This window comes from Mustela lutreola, chromosome 13 (assembly GCF_030435805.1).
Source record: "Mustela lutreola isolate mMusLut2 chromosome 13, mMusLut2.pri, whole genome shotgun sequence".
Lineage (NCBI taxonomy): Eukaryota > Metazoa > Chordata > Mammalia > Carnivora > Mustelidae > Mustela > Mustela lutreola.
In genome coordinates, this window is record NC_081302.1 from 86,140,824 (window position 1) to 86,163,008 (window position 22,185).

General features: G+C 36.6%; 1 protein-coding gene across 2 annotated transcripts in view; it reads left to right on the forward strand.

The window, feature by feature from the left end:
* Positions 1-22,185, forward strand: part of PSPC1 (paraspeckle component 1) — a 104,949-nt gene that overhangs the window by 19,386 nt on the left and 63,378 nt on the right. For both annotated transcript variants that reach the window (XM_059144158.1, XM_059144159.1), the window contains exons 3-5: positions 8,157-8,252; positions 12,033-12,229; positions 22,027-22,111. In XM_059144158.1, coding sequence (XP_059000141.1) covers positions 8,157-8,252; positions 12,033-12,229; positions 22,027-22,111 — 378 coding nt within the window. The remainder of the gene's footprint in view (positions 1-8,156; positions 8,253-12,032; positions 12,230-22,026; positions 22,112-22,185) is intronic.

Here is a 22,185-nt window from a genome sequence, read left to right on the forward strand (position 1 = left end):
AGAGATAGAGAGGAGGAAGCAGGCTCCCTGCTGAGCAGAGAGCCCGATGCGGGACTCGATCCCAGGACCCTGAGATCATGACCTGAGCCGAAGGCAGCGGCTTAACCACTGAGCCACCCAGGCGCCCCCAAATCTGAATTTCTTAATAGAGAATTAAGTAGATCATTTTTGTGGTAGATTAGTCTATAGTTATTTTGTGAATATTTCATGACACCAGGAAATGCAACACTCCTGAAAAGAATTTATTATAGGGCGCCTGGGTGGCTCAGTGGGTTAAGCCGCTGCCTTCGGCTCGGGTCATGATCTCAGGGTCCTGGGATCGAGTCCCACATCGGGCTCTCTGCTCGGCAGGGGGCCTGCTTCCCTTCCTCTCTCTCTGTGATCTCTTCCCTTCCTCTCTCCTACTGTGATCTCTCTCTGTCAAATAAATAAATAAAATCTTAAAAAAAAAGAATTTCTTTATTATAATTTTTAAAAAAGATTTTATTTATTTATTTGACAGAGATCACAAGTAGGCAGAGAGGCAGGCAGAGAGAGATTGGGGGGGAAGCAGACTTTCCTGCTGAGCAGAGAGCCCGAAGCGGGGCTGGATCCTAGGACCCTGGGATCATGACCAGAGTGGAAGGCATAGGCTTTAACCCACTGAACCACCCAGGCGCACCTATTATAATTTTTAAAGTAGTTTCTATGGGGCTCCAGCTCATGACCCTGAGATCAAGAGTCACGTGCTCAAATGACTGAGTCAGTTATGAAAAAATTTTCTTAAAGGGCAGTAGGCTAGAAGTTGCCAGAGGTTCAGGGAAATGGGGAATTGATAGCAAATGAGTTTAGGGTTTCTTTCTAGAGTAATGAAAATGTTCTGGCATTAGATCATAGTGATAGTCATACATACTAAAGCCCTCTGAACTCTACACTTTAAAATGGTGAATTTTATGGTGTGTGAATTATATTTCAATAAAAATACAGACTAAATTGCAAATCCCCTGTTAATGGCTGAGCATTTGGCTGTGCATCCATGCTGTGTAAGAGCTGCTCAAAAATCTATAAATAAATTCAGCATAGAAATAAATGTGTATATTTATTTTCTATAAATAAAATAATGGAGCAAATTGTTACAGAACTCTTTTTTATTCCAAGAGTCATTTTCCAGTTGAGTAGCACAGGACTTGTCTTAATTCCTCCAGCAATTAGTTGAAATAGTGTTAGCTACCAAGTAAAGTTTAATTGACCCCAGTGATGTGTGCAGAGGGTTGGTGGGGTAGATGGTAGAGTGTCAGTTTTGTAAGTTTCCTCTACCTGGCAAATACCAGAATCTAGGACTCCGTAAAGGAAATAAACTTAGGTGGTTTATATTCAACACAAACCACATTGTTTTCACAGTTTCGATATAGAAAATCAGCTTTATCTTTTAAGTTGGTGGGATAGCTGTTTCAGGTCTGTTTGTTAACTCTTTTTCTGCATACAAGGGATTGTTCCATTAATAATTTTTTAATACCTTTTCTATTTTATACTCCTACTTCAAAAGGATTACTTTTCCATCATTTTATTTGCTTCATCACATCTGTCCATTAAATGGGATATAGATTCAGAAGAAATATTTCTTAATAACAACAACATTATAATACTGCTTTTGCTTATATAATAGGAAACACAAGAGTTACCAAGGCATACCTGCTGGAGGTAGAAGTATAAATTGCCCCTTACCTTTGCAGAAAAACACCCCTAAGCCTTATTATACTGTCAGTGTCAACTGGGTCCAGTTTTAGTTTATACGTTCTTTTTTGAAAAGTCTTAATTATTTGTAAAGATCAATAATTTATTATTTCTTAGAGGTCTTCAAAAGAACAAAAAAGAATATTTAAACTTTTCTTTTTCCTTAAAATTTACTCTAAGGGTCCGCTGGTCCATTTTATAATCTAAGATAATATCCGGTCTAATTGTTCTATTTTTCCTCTATCATAAAACATCTTATTTCATCTTTCTAGGGATTACTTTATCATTATTCTCTAATTCGCAACTATATTAAAGACTAAAATTGAAAAAAATCCTGCAAAATGGTACATATCTACAAGGATTATTTGTTAGTGAAACAAGTTGTTATCCTTACATAATCACTTTTTAATTCCATACACAAAATGTTGCATCATCTTTAAAGCCATTATGGTTTTAGTACTTTATATATAACACCTTTTTCCCACCATTCTGCTTCTAAAGAGATATTTGAACAAGTGAGGAAAGGTCAGTCACAAATATGTTAATCATTTTGTACCGTTTCAGAAAACATGGAAACCTTTAATGTCCACCAGTGTTTATGGTTAACAAAATTACGGTGCATGCATACATCTGAAATGGTGCCATTTTTTTTTTTTTTTAAAGATTTTATTTATTTATTTGACAGAGATGACAAGTAGGCAGAGAGGCAGGCAGAGAGCGAGGAGGAAGCAGATTCCCCGCTGAGCAGAGAGCCCGATGTGGGGCTCGATCCCAAGACCCCGAGATCATGACCTGAGCTGAAGGCAGAGGCTTTAACCCACTGAGCCACCCAGGTGCCCCAATGGTGCCATTTTTTATTGAGTGATACAGGATGTCTGAAGAAGGCATGGATAGGTGATGCGTTTTGTGTAAAATTACGTATATCTAGCAGAAAGGAAAATCTAAAGAGATGTTTATGAAACATCAGAGGTCCCTTCCGAATGATACGATTTCACAGGACTGATTAATTTTATATAAAACTTGTTATGCACAAGTATTAGTATAACAACCAAACTAATGATTGGTTAATTTGGGGGCAAAGTGTGGAGAAGAAAAAGTCTACAGATAACAACTCCAGATTTAACATTAATGGTTGACCACTTTGATTTGCTTCCTTATAGTCTTGTGTTCTATGAAATATTTTTCTACATTTATAAAAAGAGTAAGTAATTTTATCTATACACAGAATTTAAGTTAGGTTGTAAAAATTATTTCAGGGACACGTCGGTGGCTCAGTTGGTTAAGCATCCAACTCTTTCTTTTTTTTTTTTTTTTGTCTTGTTCCTGACTTTAATAAAAATATAGATTTATGAGACAAATTCTAATGAAACAGAATTTCTCAAATATACACATATATAAGGCAAATTTATTACTAAGAATGATGCTATTTTAAACAAAAATACATAATTGTATCACATTAAGGGAGAATCCATCTATTTGAACCATAAAGACTTGAATTGAGGCAAAGTTATTAATTTTTCAAATTTCTTTTCATTATTTTTAAAATGTCTTTTCTCTTTTGACCTATTTATATGGCAAACTATATTAACAAAAGCATCCAGCTCTTGATTTCAGTTTAGGTCATGACCTCATGGGTCATGAGATTGAGCCCTGCATTGGGCTCCAGCTCCAAGCTCATTGGAGAGTCTGCTTGAGATTCTTTCTCTCTCCTTCTGACCCTTCCTCACTCGCATTCGCTGTCTTTCTCAGATAAATAAATCTTTAAAAAAAACCCTTTTTAAAATTTTTATTTATTTATTTATACAAGATTTTATTTATTTATTTGACAGAGATCACAAGTAGGCAGAGAGGCAGGCAGAGAGAGAGGAGGAAGCAGGCTCCCCGCTGAGCAGAGAGCCCTATGTAGGGCTCGATCCCAGGACCCTGGGATCATGACCTGAACTGAAGGCAGAGGCTTTAACCCACTGAGCCACCCAGGTGCCCCAAAAAACCCTTTTTTTAAACACCAGAAGATCAAAGTGAAATAAACAAGATGTCTGAGATAATGGGCAAGGGGAATTTTTACAGGGAGTAGTGCATACTGTCAAACCTTAAATATTCACATTGCTTTTGCTTATGTAAATAGGAAAAGAGGAGTTACCTAGGCATACCTGCTGGTGGTGGAAGTATAAATGCTATGTTCACATTTTAGCATATAACCCAACAAAAAAAACAATTGAGTCCCTTTAGGTCTTCTCTTGAACACTACATGTAGTCATTTTGTTTTATGTAATGATGAATGTGGTTGTGACTGATGGATCTTTGCTTACTTACTCATGTATCTCTTTAGAAATGGAATTCCAGAAACAAGGTATAAATATATGCTTTGGTGAGGTTTTGTCTCAGAGGGCTGCATTCACCCCCCTTGTATTAGTGTGTCTGGTGGTCTGTATTCATATGTTGAAAATTGAAAATTTATGGTTTAAAAACTCAACATTATTTGAGAGTATAATAGAGATGTCATTATATTCTCTAATTTTGTTCACATTTCCTTGACTTCATAAAATTAATCTTGGCAATTTTAAGTAATTCTGTCATGTTCTGAGTGTGAATGATTTGCTTAGTATGTTTTCCTTCTTGAGTCTCCCGATTTTTCTCTTGAGGGGTAATGGCCTTCTGGTATTAAAGTGGGGTGGGGGTGAGTTTGTCTTTGTTGGCTTCTGCTGAGGTGTAGTTTTTATCTGGGCCTATTATTCTGATGTTTGTGGTCCTGCAGTGGCTTCCAGTGGGTAAGTAGTCAATATAATGCATCTTCTTTCATTTGTCCTTGAGCCTTTCTGGGTCCTCTTAGAAGTACCATGTCCTCCCATGGGTATAGGAACTCTTAGCTATATTTTTCTACGTGATTGGGTTGCATGTGATATTTGAAGCTGTATTTACTCATTCTTTATCACACTTTAATTTTTTACATGTTGTACCAATTGAGGCCTTTTTTCTTTTGGGTATCCGCTCAGTTTATCTGAGGTTTCTATAATCCCATTGTGTCCATCACTCCAAGGTATTCCACATTTGCTTCTATTTCCTTTTCTCTCTAAAATGTCTTTACTAGCAGGGCACCTGGGTGGCTCAGTCAGTTGAGCGTCTGCCTTTGGCTCGGGTCATGATCCCAGGGACCTGGGATCAAGCCCTCCATCAGGCTCCCTGCTCAGCTTTTCCTTTTTCCTCTGCCATTCACTCCACTTGTGCTCTCTGGCTCTCTCTGTCAAAAAAAAAAAAAAGAAAACAAAGAAAAAACAATTAAATGTCTTTACTAGTCCAGGAGTCCTTTTTTAAAAATAAGTATTTTATTTTTAAGTAACCTCTATACCCAACATGGAGCTCATACTCAAAACCCTGAGATCAAGAGTTGCGTGCTGTACCAACGGAGCCAGCCAGGTGCCCCCCCAAGGAATCTGTTTTTTTTTTTTAAATGATTTTATTTATTTATTTGACAGAGATCACAAGTAGGCAGAGAGGCAGGCAGAGAGAGAGAGCAGAGCAGAGAGCCTGATGTGGGGCTCGGTTCTGGGACCCCGGGATGATGACCAGAGCGAAAGGCAGAGGCTTTAACCCACTGAGCCCCAGGAATCATTTTTTTTTTTTTTAATTTTTATTTTATTTATTTATTTATTTATTTATTTTTGAAGATTTTATTTATTTATTTGACAGACAGAGATCACAAGTAGGCAGAGAGGCAGGCAGAGAGAGAGAAAGGGAAACAGGCCCCCTGCTGAGCAGAGAGCCCAATGCGGGACTCTATCCCAGGACCCTGAGATCATGACCTGAGCCGAAGGCAGCGGCTTAACCCACTGAGCCACCCAGGCGCCCCTCATTTTTTTTTTTAAATCTATTTATTTGACAGACAGAGATCACAAGCAGGTAGAGAGGCAGACAGAGAGAGAGAGAGAGGAGGAAGCAGGCTCCCTGCTGAGCAGAGAGCCCGATGTGGGACTCGATCCCAGGACCCTGAGATCATGACCTGAGCCGAAGGCAGAGGCTTAACCCTCTGAGCCACCCAGGCACCCAGGAATCATTTTTTTTTTTTTTTTAAAGATTTTATTTATTTGTCAAAGAGAGAGAGGGAGAGAGAGCGAGCACAGGCAGACAGAATGGCAGGCAGAGGCAGAGGGAGAAGCAGGCTCCCTGCCGAGCAAGGAGCCCGATGTGGGACTCGATCCCAGGACCCTTAGATCATGACCTGAGCCGAAGGCAGCTGCTTAACCAACTGAGCCACCCAGGCGTCCCCCAGGAATCTTTTTTTTTTTTTTTTTTTTAAGATTTTATTTATTTATTTGACAGAGAGAGACAAGTAGGCAGAGAGGCAGGCAGAGAGAGAGAGGAGGAAGCAGGCTCCCTGCTGAGCGGAGAGCCCGATGCGGGACTCGATCCCAGGACCCTGAGATCATGACCTGAGCCGAAGGCAGCAGCGTAACCCACTGAGCCACCCAGGCGCCCCCCCCAGGAATCATTTTTAATGATCACTTTCCTCCCCCCTTTCTCTCTCTTTTTTAAAAAAATATTTTATTTATTAATTTGAGAAGGTGAGAGAACATGGGCAAGCTGGGAGGAGGAGCAGAGAAATGAAGTAAGCACACTCCACGCTGAGCATGGATCCTGTCATGGGATTTAGTCCCAAGACCCTGAGGTTATGACCTGAGCTGAAATCAAGAGTCTGATGCTTAGCCCACTGAGCCACCCAGGTGCTCCAGTAATTATATTTTAGTAGCAGTTTAGGATTTAAAATCTCTGCTATTCTCAGGATCTTCATTTATTTTTAAGGGGAAGCTTTTGGAATCTAGAAAACCCCTTTACCTCTTAGCCCTTGGGTTAATGCACAGATTTACTACTGCAATAGATTTACAGTTATTTTCATGGTAAGAGACTGGTAGCAAGGAAAAAAAACTTTTAACATAGGCAAAGATCCTTTATTTTTGGTTAGCCTTACATAGTTTCAAAAAGTAGACAAAATTAACAAAACAACTGGTTGGAGGTGGTGCTCTAGTATCAGTAGAAGGCCCTAACCATAAGAAAGCTTGATGTGGATCTTCATGTATAGATGCCATTTTGAACCTGTCAAATGCATAAGCTGTATTCTGAGTGTGACAGTTGGGAGGCAGGACCAGGAAGAACCAAAGCCTCTTCTAGACTGGATTAGGCAGCCATGCCCTTCAGATGATATGAAGATGGTTGTGATGATAGCAATGACAACAGTCCCAGCTATGACAAAGAGGGTGTCATCACTAATAGTTTGACAGTATCTATAAATAGATAGGTGCTTCTTTCTCACCCAGCTGATCATCCCTGATTCATTGTTTGGATGGGGCACAAAATCCTCTCAGAAAAACTGAATCCAGTGTATTCTTTTATCACTGAAAACGCACCAGTCCTAGTATTTGCTCATTTGAAAAAAACGTTCAAAATATTTTTGCATCATTTTGGAAATAAGTCGAACCTAAGCTACAAGAGAGTATTATTAAAAAACACACATGGATACTGTATTCTGTAGTTGTGGTTTTAAAATCCTCTGCTTGGCTATAAAAGCCTTATAAGCAAAGTTAATGAGTAATAGTGCGAAAATTTTAAAATCAGCGTATCATTTGTTGATATCTGTTTGATTTTCCTGTTTTGTCTTCCTCAGTGAGTTTTCCCATCCTTTTGTTTTACTTGGGAAAGTAGCAGAGAAGGAGGATTTTTAAGTCCTATTACCCCGCTGTTGTTTCCTCCTGTCCCCAACCTCCACCTTGAACGTGTCTTTGTTTTCTGGTTCCCCTCCTTCCCTTTTGCTTGGTTGCTTGGCTCATGTATTTTAGATGTCACTTTAGGTTTTTTCATTTTTATTATTTTTAAGATTTTATTTATTTACCTGAGAGCACACACAGTCAGGGAGCAGGAGAAGCAGGCTCCTCGCTGAGCAGGGACCCCAATGCATTTCTCAATCTCAGGACCCTGGGATTATGACCTAAGCTGAAGGCAGATGCTTAACCAACTGAGCCATCCGGCATCCCTCATTTTAAGTTTTAGAAAGGCTTTTCTGAGTAAGACTTGGTTAGGCACAGGGAGGCTGGGAGGTGGGAATTTGAGGTGGTAGGATATGGGAGTGATGATTCCACAGAAAATGTGAATTAGGTACTCATTCTTTTCTGTCATAATTTGTAAAAGTTAACTATAGTGATTATGCAGGTTCAGAGATGTTGATTTACTCCTCTGTTTTGAGTGAGGTATGCTCTATAAAGCATTCATCTTTGACTTAGATGTTTATTTGTATCTTGATGCAAGTAAATGTTTACTGACTGATTTTAAGAATATGTGACATTTTTCTCAAGAGAGAAATTTCCCACATATATATCCTGGAATTATTATAAAGAATTTCTAGGGGGATGTTAATTCCAGACACCATATTAACTTTTACACTTTTACCTACCCAGGACCCCTCGTCCAGTCATTGTGGAGCCTATGGAGCAGTTTGATGATGAAGATGGCTTGCCAGAGAAGCTAATGCAGAAAACCCAGCAATATCATAAGTAAGATTTTATTAATAAAGATATTTTATTTGCCATCAAGAATATTTATTACATCACATCTGTTATCAAGTATTGTTGGATTATAAGGTGTTCTGTTCATATAATCTGGTTAGTAGAGTGTCCTGGTCTACCAGGAGTTTATTCTTCTTTTGTATATGAGTAGAACATTAACTTAGAAAAGTCTACTTTTATAATTGAGGCAGGTGTAGGTAGGTAGACGGAGGCTATCAGTAATTATATCAAGGAAACTATATAATTTAGACATTTCTTTAATTAGTATATTTTAAAAATATTTTTTAATTAGTGTATTTTAGGTATACTGTTTCTTTAATTAGTATATTTAGGTGTACTGTAAGTTAAAGGGAGACTTTTGGTGGGGGTAAAGCCTGGAAGATCCTAGTTATTTATCTAGGATAAGCCCACAGTAAGCAAAAAGAAAAGTAGCCTATTTTTGGAATGTGCATTATTCTTTTACCAGTTGCTTTTTGCTCAGTAATTGAGAAATATCTCTTATAAAATGCCATATTTTATTGTTTTAACCAGTTACTTGTTCATTATGCTGGATAAAACTAATATATTTGCATTCATGAATTCAATAAATACTGGAGAGCTTTTGTGCTAGGCACTGATCCACGTGCTATCTGTGCAACTTTGAACTGTTTTTTGCCTTCCTGATGCTTATATTTCTGGTGGTGGAGATACAAGAAATAGGAGCCAAAAATTATAAAACTTGTATTAAATTGTGAGAATTACTATTTAAAAAACTTACTAACATAAGGTGTAAAAACAATGTGTGTATATTTAAAGTTGATGAATTCTGGCAAATGGTTTTCCAGAAATATACCAATTTTCTCTCCTTGGTGTATGTATAAAGGTATTTTTCTTCATTGTGATAGAAAGATGAACGTATGATTTTAAGATTGATGGCAGATGTTCGAAATGATACTTTATGCGTTACTTTAATAAATAACGTTAGACATCATTTTAATTAGCATAGTTTTAGTGCAGTTGAATGGTTTTCTTTGCAGTTTTTTTTTTTTTTAAAGATTTTATTTATTTATTTGACAGAGAGAGATTACAAGTAGGCAGAGAGGCAGGCAGAGAGACAGAGAGGAGGAAGCAGGCTCCCTGCTGAGCAGAGAGCCCGATGCGGACTCGATCCCAGGACCCTGAGATCATGACCTGAGCCAAAGGCAGGGGCCCAACCCACTGAGCCACCCAGGCGCCATGCAGTTGATTTAAATGAGTAATATGAATGCTTGTCATATGCCTGGGGCAGGAGATATATCAGTGAGCAAAATAGACCAGAAATTCATGCTATGTGGGGGTGGTAAGGAGGGTAAAGATAAAATTAGTAAAACAGATATGGCAGAGAGACGGGAGAGTGGATGCTGTGGAGCAGAGTAGTGTGCTGTAGTGTACGGGTGGTTGGGAAGCCCACCTGAGAGGGTGACATTTGATTAAGAGCTTGAAGGAGTGGGGAGGAAGAAGCTAGCTATGTAGGGTCAGAAGTGGGATGAAGTAGAATAGTGATCTCAGCGGAGGAAATAATAACTATAAAGGCCTTGAGGGAGGACTCTGGCAAGTTCTAGGAACAGTAGAAAGGCCAGTTTAGCTGGACAATAGTAAGTAAGGAGGGGAAATAGTAGGGAGGAGGTAGGGATAGGACCTTGGGAAGAGTGTAGATTGTTGTGCCTTACTGCCTTGTATTTTATGAGAAAGGAAGGAACAGCATAGTGACTTAACAGGAGCTTTTGGGCTACCGTTTTAAGAATAGATTTGTAAAGAACCAAGAGTGGAATTGAGGGGATGGTAAATTAGGAGCCTGCTGAAATGGGATCTTATAGGGGTGATGGTGAAAAGTGGTCAGAATCTGGATATAGTTTGAAAATAGACTTTGGATTTTGCTGGTGGATGTGGGAGAAAGAGAGTTAAAAGCATAATTACATGGTTTTTGGCAGAAGTAACCAGGAATATGGAAACTGCTAATGATCGTTCTAGAGAATCTTGTAGGCTGAGCAGTTTTGGGGGAGGAAGTTCAGGAACCTTGTTTTAGACATGGTAAGTTTGACATGGTTTCGAACACCCAAATGGAGATGTCCAGTAAGTAGTTGGATTTGCATTTGGAATTTAGATGACCTTTCTGAGGTACAGTTACTGTATGTGATATGTAACTATGTCAAAGGATTGAGCCCTCGAATACTCTAGTATATAGAAGTTGGGACGCACAGAAGGGATTAGCAAAGAGTGGAACAGTCATTGCTGTAGCGGGGAATCAACCAGAAGTGTGTCCTGGAAGCAAGGGAAGAAAATATTTTAGGGGAGAAGGATCAGTAATATAATCATAATTCCAAACCATTTTAATATCTCATATAATGCTATTTAATATCTCATATAATGCTATTTTTCAAAGACTTAACTATGATTTCCTAGTCACTTGACTTTTTTTCTGGTTACAGTTTACCATTACAAATTTGAACTAGAGCATACTTGGGGATTCAAGAATCAGAAAACTGAAATAAGGGCATTACAAAAAGTGGAATTTATATGCATATAGGAATATTTATTTATATAATGATTTAATTACCCAGCAAACCTTACAAATCTCATTATAGTTCCAGTTTTGCTACTAAAGAGTTATGCTCAGAAGGGTATGTTCACAAAGCCCAAGCAACAGGATTCAAAATTTAATTCTAAATCTTCAAATCCATATTGGAGAAAATGAAGATTTTTTAGTATTTGTGTTTATAGTCAAAGTCTGATTTAGGAACTACTGACAGATAATTCTTTGAGAAAAATTAGTAGGTGGTTGATTCCCACCCTCTATTCCTTTGCCTTTTCCAGTCAGTGTTTTCAAAGGAAAAAGTCCAAGTCGGTTTTTTAGGTATATAATACCAGGGGTTAACTTTGATTTTCCTTATGTGCCTCTGAAAATCTTTAATGCTGTTTCTTGTTATTATATCTTTTCTTCTGTGACAGCCTCCCTTTTTATCTCCCAAATTTGTCTGCCTACCCATTTTCCCTAAAATAAAAGTTAAAATTTAGGATTAAAAGGCATCTATACTTTTACTGGTGGGATAGGGATTATGTTTTTATTAATATTTCTTTATAGAAGAATAATTAAAGGGAAGAATAATTAAAAATTCTTTGAATTTCAGGTACATTCATAAATCTTTTTTTCTTAATTTTTGGTCATTTGTTTGGTGATCTTTTATTCGTTCAAGAAATAAATGTTAATTGTATACAGTATGCCAAATAACTGTGCTAAGGTTAATTGAGGTACAGCAATGAACAGACATATTTATAAGTGAAGCCTTTATTTTTTGGTATTGCCTATTAATCTAGCACGAAACACTCAACTATCTGCTTTTATTACTATTCCTAAAAGCTAATACTTTTAGAAAAAAAATTTGATCTAGACTATTTAGGGCATATTTGTTTCATGTGTTGCAGGTTACCTTATGTAAAATTATTTGTTGAGTGAAAATCAGAAAGCCTTATTAAAGTTGATAATTAGGGGAGTGCAGCTTGTAGTATCAGATTGCTTAGGCTTGAGTCCTGGTTCTCTTCTTACTAGCTGTGTTCTTGGGCAGTTTCTTAAACTCATGGTTGTTAAAACATGTATTATAATACTGACCGAGGTAAATCATGTGGAGTACTTACTTGCCTTTCACAGTGCCATGAACATTATAAGTGCTTAGTAAATGGTAGTCCTTATTATTCATACTTGTTTTGACTTTTTAAACATACATTTCTGTATGTTTTCAAATGTAAACTTAGGGAAAGAGAACAGCCACCACGTTTTGCTCAACCTGGAACCTTTGAATTTGAGTATGCATCTCGATGGAAGGCTCTTGATGAAATGGAAAAGCAGCAGCGTGAGCAAGTTGATAGAAACATCAGAGAAGCCAAAGAGAAACTGGAAGCAGAAATGGAAGCAGCTAGGCACGAACACCAATTAATGTTAATGAGGCAAGGTAAAAATGGGTTTTCATGTAGATATAGTATTTTTTTTTTAAGGCTTGTTTATATTTCCCAGGGATACCTGTTATTTAAGTTGCCTGTTATGAGTTTTGAGCTAGTTGGAACTTCCACTGTGTTAGAAAAAAAAAAATCTCCCTTTTCTAAGAGAACTTCCTTTAAAAAAAAAAAAGCAAAAATATTTTATTAAAATAATTTTTTGATTGCCTGGGTGGCTAAGTTGGTTTGTTTTCTTTTTAAAAGATTTTATTTATTTGTTTGTTTGTTTTCTTTTTAAAATATTTTATTTTTTTGTTTGTTTGTTTTTTTAAGATTTTATTTATTTATTTGACAGAGAGAGAGTGAGAGAGGGAACACAAGCAGGGGGAGTGGGAGAGGAAGAAGCAGGCTTCCCACTGAGCAGGGACCCTGATGTGGGGCTTGATCCCAGGACCCCAGGATCATGACCTGAGCTGAAGGCAGATGCCCAATGACTGAGCCACCTAGGCGCCCCACAGTGTCTTACTGTTGTTCTCAACTCAGGTATTGATCACAGGGTTGTGAGTTCCAGCCCTATGTTTAAGAAGGAAATAAAGGGCACCTCAGGGTATGTAGATTTGGCATAAGTCACATATCAGGATTTTGTTTTGGTGTACACCTGACACTAATATAACACTGTATGTTTACTAACTGGAATTAAAAAGTTTTAAAAAAGATTTTGTTTATTGGAAAGAAGAATTTATAACAAATGCTGGCAATTTAAGATTGTATTGTGGGTCAGAAGATTACAGATTACAGATGGATATTCTTTGGCAGGGGTGAAAAAGATTCGTGTGTGCTGATAAATATGGGGATTCATGCAGACTGAATTCTTTGTAGTTGGCAAGAATATTTGAAACATTTGAAACAGAGCTCACTGAACCTTTAAGAGCGATCTTAATGGGTGATCATCTGTTCTCATATTCACTGGTCAAATACCTAACATGACAAGCTGCTTTAATATATGCTCACTTATCCCCTATCTTCTTGGTGGTTTCCTTTTATGCCTATCTTTCTTTATTGTTTATCTCTTCTCCTCTTTTCTGTTCTTTAGTTCTCCATATAATTTCTTCTGGTTATTCCTGTCCCTCATTTTTCAACTATCCATAATAGGTTTTATATTTCTTAAAATAAGCAATTGATTACTTTCTATTTGGCTGTTAATTTTTTTTTTTTTTTAATTTAACATTTCAGTGTACCTACTTTCTCTTGGCTACCCCTAGAGATGAAGGCACCAGGATGCCTAGATTTCTTCAGTAACCTTCTTATTAGACTGTCATTTAATCCTGGTCTCCTCTGAACTATTCTTTATACTAGAGCCAGTATTTCTTTTAAAGGTGAAAAATATGATCATCTTTCAGTCCTTTTGTTAGATTCTTGATTCCTAAAAGTCTGCGGTTTATTTATTTTTTTCTGATCACTAAATATTTATTGAATACATGATCAAGTCACTAAAGCTGCTGAAACTATAGAAACTAGTCAGACATTTCTGGTTTCACGTGGATGCTAAACTTAGCAGTTCTGTAAGTTCACTCTTCTAAGAAAATTGAACTAATTTATATTACATGATATAAGTCTCTTATCTAGCAGAAAATTTTAAATTGTTTTATAAGATAAAGTTATAGAATCATTGACTGCTTAGAAATGGAAGAGAGATTTTCAAGGTTATCTAGTCTGGTGGTTTTGTGGTTTTAAAATTTGGTTATACATCACAATCACCTGGGAAATTTTTAAAAATTTAATTTCCTGGGCCCCATGATTACTCTAGTACTTCTGTTCAGTATGAATTGTTTTCTACTCATAGTCTGCTGGGCACTTTGCCACTGTCTAAGGTCATGTTATAGTTAGGATATAACATTGATTAAATATGGAAGCATTTGTACTACAAGATACTTGTTGCTGATGATGACAAACAATAGTGTAATAGTCATTACTTCACTTATTTTTTAATGTCAGCTGTAGAAGACACTGAGATATTTGAGGATATAGTGATGACAAAGAACATTTCTTTTGGCCTCTTATATAAAGCTCTTCTGAACTCTTAGATTTGCCTCATCCCTAAGGCTTAACTTTTGAAACAGAATAATTTTGCAAAGTTATTTTCCATCAACTTTTTTTTCCCACTGCTTTTTGTGTGTTTCTTTATAACCTCTGTTAACAATATTTTGGTTTACAGTATTAGGAAAGCACTTTGTGTAGTGTAGTCTACTCCTTCTGGGTTTACTTCTGTTGAAGTACATCTTGTATTTTGGCAAAAGTCTGCAGGTGATAAATTTTAGCGTTTGTGTAAAATTTTTAAAAAAATTTATACTTTAGTTCTACAATTTTATATTTCATACAGCATTTCTAAGGATTTATTCAGGTTGAGGAGGAACTTTAGGTAATCGATGTTCTGTTGCTGTGCAGAAACAAACAGCTCTTTAGTTCACCTATCATGGAAATAGGAAACTCAAATAGTGTAGAAAAAGTGTCTCCTCCCCTTCCTTCCTCCCACTTTCTACTGTCTTGTAGGAATCATAGTTTCTTTTGTACCTTGCAGTTTCTTTTGTATATCCCTTAATAAAAAGAAAACTTGACTATGTCAGTAGATATGTATATGTATTTATAACCAAAAACTCCCCTATTTATCTTTTTCTGTACCTTGCTATTGTACTTTCTACAGAAGATCTGCTTCATCTTTTAAATGGGTGCATGATACTATTAAATGGATATAATTAATTTAACTCATCCTCTGTTGATTGATATCTGGTTCTTTTTCCAGTTAGTAAAAGCAGTGCTTCAGTGGATATTTATGTATGGATCATAGCAAAATTTTGTAAATTTTTAAAAAAATTTTGTACATCTTTTTTATTTTTTTAAGGATTTTATTTATTTATTTAACAGAGAGAGATCACAGTAGACAGAGAGGCAGGCAGAGAGAGAGAGAGGGAAGCAGGCTCCCTGCTGAGCAGAGAGCCCAATGCGGGACTCGATCCCAGGACCCTGAGATCATGACCTGAGCCTAAAGCAGCGGCTTAATCCACTGAGCCACCCAGGCGCCCAATTTTGTACATCTTAATTCTTAATAGATAGACCAATATGTTTTAATAATTGTACTTTAAAAAAAATTTTTTTTATTTTTTATAAACATATATTTTTATCCCCAGGGGTACAGGTCCGTGAATCGCCAGGTACACACATCCCACAGCACTCACCAAAGCACACCCCCCCCCAATGTCCATAATCCCACCCCCCTTCTCCCAACCTCCCTCCCCTCAGCAACCCTCAGTTTGTTTTGTGAGATTAAGAGTCACTTATGGTTTGTCTCCCTCCCAATCCCATCTTGTTTCATTTATTCTTCTCCTACCCACTTAAGCCGCCATGTTGCATCACCACTTCCTCATATCAGGGAGATCATATGATAGTTGTCTTTCTCCGCTTGACTTATTTCACTAAGCATGATACGCTCTAGTTCCATCCATGTTGTTGCAAATGGCAAGATTTCATTTCTTTTGATGGCTGCATAGTATTCCATTGTGTATATATACCACATCTTCTTTATCCATTCATCTGTTGATGGACATCTAGGTTCTGTGCATAGTTTGGCTATTGTGGACATTGCTGCTATAAACATTCGGGTCACGTGCCCCTTCGGATCACTACGTTTGTATCTTTAGGGTAAATACCCAGTAGTGCAATTGCTGGGTCATAGGGCAGTTCTATTTTCAACATTTTGAGGAACCTCCATGCTGTTTTCCAGAGTGGCTGCACCAGCTTGCATTCCCACCAACAGTGTAGGAGGGTTCCCCTTTCTGTGCATCCTCGCCAGCATCTGTCATTTCCTGACTTGTTGATTTTAGCCATTCTGACTGGTGTGAGGTGATATCTCATTGTGGTTTTGATTTGTATTTCCCTGATGTCGAGTGATGTGGAGCACTTTTTCATGTGTCTGTTGGCCATCTGGATGTCTTTGCAGAAATGTCTGTTCATGTCTTCTGCCCATTTCTTGATTGGATTATTTGTTCTTTGGGTGTTGAGTTTGCTAAGTTCTTTATGGATTTTGGACACTAGTCCTTTATCTGATATGTCGTTTGCAAATATCTTCTCCCATTCTGTCAGTTGTCTTTTGGTTTTGTTAACTGTTTCCTTTGCTGTGCAAAAGCTTTTGATCTTGATGAAATCCCAATAGTTCATTTTGGCCCTTGCTTCCCTTGCCTTTGGCGATGTTCCTAGGAAGACGTTGCTGCGGCTGAGGTTGAAGAGGTTGCTGCCTGCGTTCTCCTCAAGGATTTTGATGGATTCCTTTCGTACATTGAGGTCCTTCATCCATTTTGAGTCTATTTTCGTGTGTGGTGTAAGGAAATGGTCCAATTTCATTTTTCTACATGTGGCTGGCTGTCCAATTTTCCCAACACCATTTATTGAAGAGGCTGTCTTTTTTCCTTTGGACATTCTTTCCTGCTTTGTTGAAGATTACTTGAGCATAGAGTTGAGGGTCTATTTCTGGGCTCTCTATTCTGTTCCATTGATCTGTGTATCTGTTTTTGTGCCAGTACCATGCTGTCTTGATGATGACAGCTTTGTAATAGAGCTTGAAGTCTGGAAATAATTGTACTTTTGTACCTTGCTAATGTTTATTTAATCCTTTCTATATCTCAATTCCATTATACTATTATAGGTTATTTTTTCCTTCTCCCTGTTTTTGATCATCAGCATAAGAAGCAGTTCGAGTTTTCTTCATTGTTATTTTTGTATTATCTTTGTTCCTATAGTTTATAAACTTTGAGTAGATGAGATTAATTGCCATACATTTGTTATTACTCTCTCCTCTTCCACCACTGGAATTTTAGGATTATATTATTGCTGTTTATGTATGTCCTCATACTAATAAATCAAGTAGAGGAAGTAAATTGCCTTTAAGTGTCTTTTGATCCTAATTACTGAAGGGGGAAAAAAAACCAAGGAAATTGGCATAATTTATTCCTCCTTCATTCTCTTTTCCTTTCAAATTTTATTTTGCATCTGATTTGTCTACATTTATGACATTAAGTTTTTTCTTTTTCTTTTTTATTTTTTTAAGATTTTATTTATTTATTTGTCAGAGATCACAAGTAGGCAGAGAGGCAGGCAGAGAGTGAGAGGGAAGCAGGCTCCCTGCTGAGTAGAGAGCCTGATGTGGGGCTTGATCCCAGGACCCCCGGATCATGACTTGAGCTGGAAGCAGAGGCTTAACCCTATTGATCCACCCATGTACCCCAAGTTTTTTCTTTTTTCTTTTTCTTTTTTTTTTTTTTTTTTAAAGATTTTATTTATTTATTTGACAGACAGAGATCACAAGTAGGCAGAGAGGCAGGCAGAGAGAGAGGAAGGGAAGCAGGCTCCCTGCTGAGCAGAGAGCCCGATGCGGGGCTCGATCTCAGAACCCTGAGATCATGACCTGAGCTGAAGGCAGAGGCCTTAACCCTCTGAGCCACCCAGGCGCCCCCAAGTTTTTTCTTTTTAGTGTAAAAGCTGATTTTGTTTATTTTCTGGTGTTGCAGAACATTTAGTTTTTACTTAGTAGTTTTCAGTTACACAATACAGTATTACCAACTGTAGTCACTAAATTGTATGTTGAATTCTCAAGCCTTATTATTACAGGTGAAAGTTTTTACCTTTATATCAACCTTTCCCTATTTACCCCACTTCCCAGCCTCTGACAGCCACTTTTTTACTTCTTTGTTTCTATGAGTTTTTTAGATTCCACATGTAAGTTCTAGGCAATATTTGTGTGTTTTGGGTTTTTTCTTTTTGGGGGGCATATTTTAGTGAGCTATAATGCCCTCAGGGTTTATCCATGGTTTGGAAACCATGGGTTTCATTTTCTTGTGGCTGAATAATATTCTTTTTTGAGTATGTACATATGTATGTACGTATACACACCACATCTTTATCCATTAACTCGTTGATGGACATTTAGGTTGTTTCCATGCGTTCACTGATGTGGATAATGCTGGAGGGAACAGGGAAGTGCACATAACTCTTCAATATCATGTTTTCATTTCAGCTTAATGTTCTTTCATGATAATCCTCACATGTTGAAATCTTAACCCTACTTTAAATAGATGAGCCATGACTTCTGTTCATTTGATTGATGTTTATCCTCATGATTTAAGGAAGGGTTCATAAAAACAACATTCCTTGCAGTCTGTGTCTTCTAAAATACTATGTATGATCCTTATATTTTAAACTGGTGTTTGAAACTCATGATCTTTTTCTCTCTTCCTTTCTTAAGTACTTGATAGCATGTTTCATTGTCTTCTAACATTGACTGTTTCTGTGGGGATGTTTTTCTGAAGTAAGCCTGAATTTTTTTCTGTCTCATAAGTGACTTGATCTGGATTCTTCTTTTATTTTATTTTTTGTTTCTTATTATTTACTTTGTTTTTTTTATTAACATATAATACATTATTTGTTTCAGGGGTACAGGTCTGTGATTCATAGTATTACACAATTCACAGCGCTCATCATAACACAGACCCTCCCCAGTGTCCATCACCCAGCACCCGCATCTCTCCCACCCTCCTTCACTCCAGCGATCCTCAGTTTGTTTCCTAAGATTAAGAGTCTATTACGTTTTGTCTCCTTCTCTGGTTTTGTCTTGTTTCATTTTTCTCTCCCTTCTTCTAGGATCCTCTGTCTTGTTTCTCAAATTCCTCATATCAGTGAGAGCATGTGATAATTTTCTTTCTCTGACTTATTTCACTTAGCCTAGTACCCTCTAGTTCCATGTCATTGCAAATGGCAAGGTTTTTTTTTTTGATGGCTTGATAATATTCCATTGTATATGTATATATATATATATATCTCCCCATCTTTATCCATTCAAGTGTTGATGGACATCTAGGCTCTTTCCATAGTTTGGCTATTGTGGACATTGCTGCTATAAACCTTGGGGTGTATGTGTGGATTCTTTCTTCTTAAGTCAAGTCCAGTAATTTAACCCAGGATGTGTTCCCTGCCCCAGATATTTTGTTAATTTTTTTTCCTTTTCTTTTTTTCTTTTTAAGTAAGCTCCATATCCAGAATGGATGGAGCCCAACACAGGGCCTGAACTCAAAAACCCAATATCAAGACTTGAGCCAAGATCAGGAGTCAAATGCTTAACTGAGCCACCCATGCATCCCTTGTTAAGAGAAATTTTAAACATAATGTTGAAGGAATTTTAAGGTGTTTATTACTTAGATTCTGTTACTAACATTTTATTGTACTTTATTATATTTTTCTGTCTTTTCGTTCTAGTAATTAAGATACATCTTGTTTTAATAGCATAGTGTTTTCAGCTTTTCTTTGGGACTAAATACGCCCTTAAAATCTATAGATTCAGTGCCTATATTTCTGGAAAGTAGACTCTTAGATCAGAGAGTATATATGAATTGAGAAAACACAGTCCAGATCAAACTTTAAATTTATCTTTATTCCCATAATATTCCCATATATTTATATTATATTGAAATTATAGATGTAATTTTATGTTCTTTGTCATTAAATTAGGAAGGAACTTTCACATATTTTTTGGCCTAGTAATAAGTAGTGCTGAAGCTGATTTCAAAGAGTGTATGGATGATGCCTTTGGATTTTTTTTTTTTTTTTAAGAAAAATCCTTGTGACTGTGATTTACTGCATCAAAGATTGAAAACATCCCAGCTATATATAATTTTTTTTTTTTTTTGGCAACTTATTCCCCCATAGGGTATTACTTTGGCACTATACAAATATGTAAGCTTTATTAAAATTTCAGGAACTTCAGATATTAGCAACTTAAATAATTTACTAAATGTAAATGGTAGTTTTGCTATAAGTTGATAGTGCTCTTAAATTGGATAATGTACTTTTATGAAAACTTTATTCTTGGATTGTTTGAGCTATATTGTATCAGTGTTAACGGATGAGGAAATACTACCTGAGAGGTTAAAGTAGTTTTCTCAACCGGCACAGCTTAGAAGGAGAAAGTCCATTTGTCAGAAAACAAATGTTTATGTTTTTTTCTTACTCCTGGAAGAAACTGTAATGCATATTTTTACATTATTATATATGGTAATTTGTCCCTGATTTAAGAGCAGCTAACCTGCAAAACCATGACAAAATTGATACAGGATATACTGGATAGGCTTTTCTTCGATAATTAGTGATCATAGTACACTTTCTATATTTTGGCTTATTGGAGCATTTCCTCTTAGGAATATAAGCAGATTATATATTTTTGGTGTCTACCAGGTTTCTCCAGCTAAAGCAGTTATCTAATAGTTCTATGGTTCTCAATGTTTGTACAGTGGATCAGCCCTGGTGCTTCAAAAAAAACATTGATGTCTCCATCACAAGAGATTTTGATTTAATTGGTCTGGTTAAAAGGTACTTAGATAGTTCTAAAAAGCAATTAAAGTTGACAACTAATGGTCTCAATGTTTGAAATCATTGTAGTAGGTTTTGATGGTTTTTAAGGTAGCTAAGTGTTTTGAGGCATCTTGTTGGAATGCCCTGATCACTACCTTACCCTTGCTGGATGGTTATAATACATTGATAAATCTGAATCTTTTTTCTTTGACATAAGTAATACATAATTCATTCTGTTTTCAGTCATTAAAATGGGGAAGATAATGTTTACCTTGTTAGGGTTATGATGCCTACTTTGTTATGGTTATATTATTAGGGCTATTGGCACGTAGAATAACTAACTGTTAGTATTTTGTTTTTTAAGTTTTTGATATAGTGATTTATTAAGAAATGCTTAACTGAGGTAATTTATGTTTACATTAGAAATTTCAGATAATGTGATAAGAGGAAAGGGAAATAAAAGCAACCAATAATTGTGCCACCCAGAGTATTTCGATATTTTTTAATCCATATGTGTATGCACACATAGTTTAGTAAGGTATTGCTAAGATTTTTATAGCACATGGGCAAAGATGTACTTTTTCTTATCTTAAACTCTTCTGGAACCCCTGTTCTTGATGATATGTTAGGGATTGGTGACTGTGGGACTGTTCATCTTGTTTATTCTTAAATTTTTTTTTGAAAGATTTTATTTATTTGACAGATCACAAGTAGGCAGAGAGGCAGTCAGGAGAGAGAGGGAGAATCAGGCTCTCCACTGAGCAGAGAGCCCGATGGGGGCTTGATCCCAGAGATCATGACTTGAGCCAAAGCAGAGGCTTTAACCCACTGAGCCACCCAGGTGTTCCTGTTCATCTTGCTTAAAGTAATCTTGTTAGTATCAGAATTCAGCCCTTCCCCACTTATAAGAATTCTCTCATTGCCTTTTTTCATAAGAAATTGACTTTGTGTGGGAGGAATCTTATGCTAATTTTACTGGCAGAAATACTCTTTGGAAGTTAAACAGTGTCCCATTATTCTTACTGTTTGTTCTTATGTGCCTTCTGCTCATTTCTCCCAAGGCATCTTTCTGGGCTTTATATTCCCAGCTGAATATATGAAAATATAGCTACCATTTATTCAGTTTTTAGTATATTCCAGGCTTTACATTAAAACAGTTACTACCCATTTTAATTTCTTAAAATTAGGATAAATTTTATTGTTTTCTTACATATGAAGAAACAGGTCCAGAAAGCATACTTACTTGACTAATTACATAGCTTATAATCTTCCCATTATAAAATAATATACAAAAAAAGCTAGATGTATGAGTATGAATAAGTTACTAAATGTATTGCCAGCAATAGAGAACCTGTGTGATTATGGATTTAAAAAATACAGAAAGGGAAGGTAAAAATATTAATGTGTAATCAATATTTTATAGATCTCATGAGGCGTCAAGAAGAACTCAGACGCTTGGAGGAGCTCAGAAACCAAGAGTTACAAAAACGGAAGCAAATACAACTGAGGTAAAAGAACATCATTTAATATATATGTGAATATATGTAGTTTTCATTGTGTTTTTAATAAAATTCCCTACTGC